This window comes from Mastomys coucha, unplaced genomic scaffold, assembly GCF_008632895.1.
Source record: "Mastomys coucha isolate ucsf_1 unplaced genomic scaffold, UCSF_Mcou_1 pScaffold22, whole genome shotgun sequence".
NCBI classification, from domain to species: Eukaryota; Metazoa; Chordata; class Mammalia; order Rodentia; family Muridae; genus Mastomys; species Mastomys coucha.
In genome coordinates this window covers 132267819-132273585 of record NW_022196905.1, presented here as the reverse complement: position 1 = coordinate 132273585, position 5767 = coordinate 132267819, and the positions used below count along the sequence as shown (strand labels likewise).

Below are 5767 nucleotides of genomic sequence, written 5' to 3'. Positions count from 1 at the left end.
AATCTGCCTGCCTCTGCCTCCCAAGTGCTGGGATTAAAGGCATGTGCCACCACTACCTGGCTTTAGATTTTTTTTTTAACAGTCTAGTTTTTACGTTTCTCAGAGAATATGATTTCTCTGAGTTTGAGGCCAGCTTGGTCTATGTAGTGAGTTCTAGGTCGCCAAGACCACACAGTGAGACCCTGCCCAAATAAGAGTAAGTTAATTAATAAATAGAAGTAATTATTGTGTGTATGTAGGCATTCCTGCAACAGTGCGAGTGGAGGTCAGTTCTCTCCTTCTATCATCTAGGTTTCAGAGATGGAACTCAGGTAACCACGCTTTTAGAGCAAGCATTTTAACTGCTGAGCCATCCTGTCAGTCCCTAAGGTGGACATTTTTTATAAGATTTATTTATTTTATGTATATGAGTACATTACAGTTGTCAGACACACTCCAGAAGAGGCCATCGAGTCCCATTGCAGATGGTTGTGAGCCACCATGTGGTTTCTGAGAATTGAACTCAGGACCTCTGGAAGAGCAGTCAGTGCTCTTAACCTCTGGCCATCTCTCCAGCTCAAGATGTACATTTTTTAAACAATCATTTTGATTTATGTGCCTGCCTGTCTGAATGTGCATCCCGTATGTGCAGGTGTCTCTAGAGAGCAGAAGGGTGCTGGAAGCATAGGAACTAGTTAACGGAGTGCTGGAAGCATAGGAACTAGTTAACGGAGTGCTGGAAGCATAGGAACTAGTTAACGGAGTGCTGGAAGCATAGGAACTAGTTAACGGAGTGCTGGAAGCATAGGAACTAGTTAAAGGAGTGCTGGAAGCATAGGAACTAGTTAACGGAGTGCTGGAAGCATAGGAACTAGTTAAAGGAGTGCTGGAAGCATAGGAACTAGTTAACGGAGTGCTGGAAGCATAGGAACTAGTTAAAGGCAGCTGCTAGCCACTCAAGGTGCTAGACCAGGGTCTTCTGAGAGAGGCTACTGCTCCTAACTGCTAAGCCATATCTCCAGCCCTAAGAATAGCTTTTTGTTTGTTTTATTCTTTTTGAGACAGGGTCTCTCTACATCACTGGCTATTTTGAAACATACTCTATAGACCAGGCTGGCCTGCATAGAGATCATACCTGCCTCTGCCTCCTGAGTGCTAGAACTAAAGGTATGTGTCATCATGCCTGGCATGAGAATATATTTTCAACAGGGCTCAAAACTTTGTTTCTGGGCTGGAGAGATGGCTCAGCAGGTAAGAGCACCAACTGCTCTTCCAAAGATCCTGAGTTCAAATCCCAGCTATCACATGGTGGCCCTCTTCTGGTATGTCTGAAGACAGCTACAGTGAACTTATGTATAATAGTAAAAAAATCGCCAGGCGGTGGTGGCACACGCCTTTAATCCCAGCACTTGGGAGGCAGAGGCAGGCAGATTTCTGAGTTCGAGGCCAGCCTGGTCTACAGAGTGAGTTCCAGGACAGCCAGGGCTACACAGAGAAACCCTGTCTTGAAAAAAACCAAAAAAAAAAAAAAAAAAAAAATCTTTGGGCAGGAACAAACGGAGCCGACTGGAGTGAGCAGAGGTCCTAGAATTCAATTCCCAACAACCACATGAAGGCTCACAACCATCTGTATAGCTACAGTGTACTCATATACACAAAATAAATAAATCTTTACAAACAAACAAATAAATAAACAAAAAAACCCAAACTTTGTTTCCAAGAGGGAATTTCAAGTGTCTAGGACATTTTAAGCAATTCAGGCAATTTCTCAGGGCTATGGCTCTGCTCATGAATATACTGTATCCATGGAAAATGGTAATAACAAGATTTGGAACAATGTGCTACATTTTCACCAACATGTAAATTTGATTATTCTTTTTTTTTGAGACAGGGTTTCTCTATATAGCCCTGGCTGTCCTGGAACTCACTCTGTAGACCAGGCTGTCCTCGAACTCAGAAATCCGCCTGCCTCTGCCTCCCAAGTGCTGGGATTAAAGGTGTGCGCCACCACCACCCGGCAAATTTGATTATTCTTTGCAGATATTTTTACTCCACCTAAATGAAGGTATATAAGAACAGAAACTACCAGTATAAAATAAGTCTGTTATGAACACCATGATCTGTGGAGATCTGAGCTAGGGAACTGCTAGGTGCCCTAATGTACTTTTTTTTGAGACAAAGTCTCAAGAAACCCAGTCTGGTCTTGAATTCTCCATGTAGCCAAGGCTGACTCTGAATGTGAGTGCTGGGGTTGCAGGTGTGCACCACCACATATGGTTTAATTGGTACAGGGGATAGAACCCAGGGCTACTCCAGCACTCTACAAAGTGAACTGCATTTCCAGCCCCTAACCTAGCTTTTGACCTCTGAAGTCTGCAGAGGTTCAAAAAGGTTTGACCTTTTCCAGACCTAGTCTGTCCTGCTCTGTATCCTAGGAAACTACCCTCAAGCCTAAACACTTTTCATGTTGCCCAGCTGTGCCTGACTCTGCCAGTGGGTACACCAAACAATGTAAGTGCAACAATGAGGCTATTACATTTTCTCTTCACCTAATGACAAAACCTGGAGCAGGGCTCCTGGCATGTGACTCTCTCCTTCCCTATCAAGGCTCAGCCCTTATCTGATAATAACAGGTCTTCCTTCTTCCCTCTTCAGGCTCACAGGCAGCCATACCTTGCCACTGTCATCCAGCTTAGTGCTACATTGACTCATCCAACCTGTCCTTATCTCTCAACCAGTCTCCCTTTTTAAAACCGAGTTCTCTCTGCTCAACCCTCTGCAAGCATGTTGCCTGGCCTAGTGCTGGGAAACTGTCCAAGGCAATAGGGTTTGGGAGAGGAAAGTGCATGCCTTCTGCCTAGTCTACTTACTCTACCAGTCAGGTCGATCTAGAGGTCACCTCTCACCTAGAGTTATAGATTTCTCGGAACACTGAGAGGGTCCTTACCTTGGCGCTTTCTTGGATCCTGAGTGAAAACCTCCTCCTCACCAGTCTCCTGGATGTACAGGGGCCCCCAAAACTCATATTTAGGGCTGGCATCCACAGGTTGGGTCTCAGTACTGCTTAAGGACTCCATTGCAGTTCCTGAAGTTGACATTTTCTCCCAAGACTGCTTCTGTTCACTTGGAGGAGATGAAACCTAGAGACAGTAAGAAATGGCTAGGTGTGTGCACTGCTGACTCAAGAATGAGAAAAAGCTCAGGCGAGCTATGCAGAACTTTTAGGAGAACCCACTTGGTTCCCATGGTTACTTCAGGATAGGAGCAGACAACAGGGAGAAACATGATCCAGCTCCCCAGAAGCTCCTGTTTGGCTGATCTTGGACAGTGTTGAATCTGCCTTCCATCCTATAGAAAGGTAAACAACTTAAACTAGCTTCAGGAAGTCCCTGAACCTGACCAGACTTAGTAGGTTCCTTCCTGCCAGGATAAGCAATAACAGCTAGAACTCCTCTGAGACTAGGGACAGAGCTGCAAAGGACATACAGAGCAGCTGAGCCACCTCACACTCCACTCTCCAACCTGCTGTGCAGTGAGTATGCTCCAGGAATCCAGCTGATCTGTGATCTGCCACAAATGCTGGGGTGGGCTATGGTTAAGTAACCCAAATAAAACCCCAATCAAAGTCCAAGTTTACCAAGTTGGACTTTGGTGGTATCTGTACGGTCCTCCATGAACTCCCTATTTGGGGTGAGATGTATATATTGCACCTCCCCAGGGACAATTTTGCATACAACAGAAGGACAAGCCTCAATTCCTGCCTACTCCTAACATCTGATGGTTTCCTGCCCACCTGCAATCCTGGTTCATCCAGTTCTTGCTCCAGGTCTTCCAGGAGAGTGACGGCCTCCTCTGCACTCTCAGGGCAGTGCTGCTGTACCCAGGCCTGGAGCTCCCGGGGCAGGATGGTCAGGAACTGCTCCAGAACCAGTAGCTCTAGAATCTGCTCCTTGGTGTGGATCTCTGGCTGTAGCCACTCACAGCAGAGCACCCGAAGCTGGCTTAGTGCCTCTCGGGGCCCAGGAGTATCATGGTACCCAAACTGCCTGAAGCGCTGTCGGGATATCTCTAGGCTAGGACGGCCCTTGTCCTTCTCTTCATCCTCTTCAGCTTTAATGGTCGAAGGTCCCAACTGCTCAAGAGTGTCTTGGTACCCAAACTGCTTGAAGCTTTTACGGGATAGCTCCAGGCTAGGACGGCACTTGTCCTTGTTTTCATCCTCTTCAGCTTTAATGGTTGAAGGTCCCATTGGCTCAAGAGTGTCATGGTTCCCAGACTGTCTGAAGCGCTTACGGGATAGCTCTACGCTAGGGTGGCACTTGTCTTTCTCTTCGTCCTCTTCTACTTTAATGGGCAAAGGTCCCATAGGCTCCTGAGGTGGCCTGGGGCCCAGAACTGTGGCCATGCCCACCACCTTGGTCATCACAGATTCCAGAACCAGCAGGACTCTTAGAGTAGACCTGGTGCCTTTGGGTTTCTGGTTCTTAAAGTACCACACTTCAAACCTACAAAAACATAGTTGCCATAAAATTATCAAAAAATGAAAACATGTTTTTCTGGTCTTTATTAAAAGGGCCACCAGTCAACTACCATATAAAGAGTATTGTTCAGAGGTGGTAGGATGGCTCAGTGGATCAAAGTGCTTGCTGCTAGGCCTGGTTTGGCCCTTGTGACCCACACAGTGGTATATGGAAAGAACCAACTTGTGCAAATTGTCCTCTGACCACATATGCATCACACACACACACACACACACACACACACACACATATAACAATTGTTCAGAAATGTCTTTTATAGGAAAATGGATGGAAATGGAGATTATCACATTAATCCAAACTCCTAAAATAAGCATTCTCCCTCCTATGTGGAATGTGAAGAGTGGGACTAGACATCAAAGTAAAGGGATGTGGAAGGAGAGTATGAGGGGACAAAAAAAGGAACTCAGAACTGAGTATGATTAAAGCAGTTCTATGTGTTATGATTATATGAATAAGAATGGCCCCCTAGAGGCTCAGAGACTGTACTACTTGGAAGGATTAGAAGGAGTAGGAGGTGTGGCCTCACTGGTAGAAATGTGTCATGGGGGTGGACTCTGAGGTTTCAACAGCTCACACTAGGCCCAGTGTTTCTCTCTCTGCCTACAGACCAGAGCAAAGCTCCCAGCTACTGCTCCAGTGTCTATGTGAATACCACCATGCTTCCTGCCAGGATGATAGTGGACCTAACCTCTGAAACAGTAAACCAGCTTTTAATTAAATACTTTCTTTTATAAGAGTTGGCTTAGTCATGGTGTCTCTTACAATACAAGTAACTAAGAAGGTATGCATGAAGTATCAAAATGAAGCCTATTACTTTGTAGAAGTAATACACACAAAATTAGTAAAGTATATATTGTTTGAAATCACTCTGGAATCAGCTAAGTAGACCCTACTTTCACTTGACTGAGATATGTCTATTTTCCCTAAAAGTGACATACTTTTACAATTAGATCTTTGCTACAAATACTGTTTCATATCTTACGACTATAGGTATCTTAGTTTCTATGATTTCAGCAAGTTATTTAATACTGTCTGAACATAAAGTAGACTAGTCAAATGACTGTGTTTGTCAGCATGAACATGTATGTTCCAGTCTGGAATTACCTAGCTTATTAAATATAATGGAGTATAAGAGTTAGGAAAATAGCTCGAAAGTGGAGTAGATGAACAAAAATTTAAAAACAAAAATAGTGGATACACATTGAATTTTACCTGACTTACTTTAAGGAGATGATATTCTTTTTTTT

General features: G+C 44.6%; 1 protein-coding gene across 2 annotated transcripts in view; it reads right to left on the bottom strand.

Annotated features, from left to right (window-relative positions):
* Zscan21 (zinc finger and SCAN domain containing 21) overlaps positions 1-5767 on the bottom strand; it is a 15796-nt gene that overhangs the window by 6556 nt on the left and 3473 nt on the right. For both annotated transcript variants that reach the window (XM_031338437.1, XM_031338439.1), the window contains exons 2-3: positions 3773-4484; positions 2927-3119 (exon numbers count right to left, since the gene is read on the bottom strand). In XM_031338437.1, the coding sequence (XP_031194297.1) occupies positions 2927-3119; positions 3773-4402 (823 nt within the window). In that variant the 5' untranslated portion in view covers positions 4403-4484. The remainder of the gene's footprint in view (positions 1-2926; positions 3120-3772; positions 4485-5767) is intronic.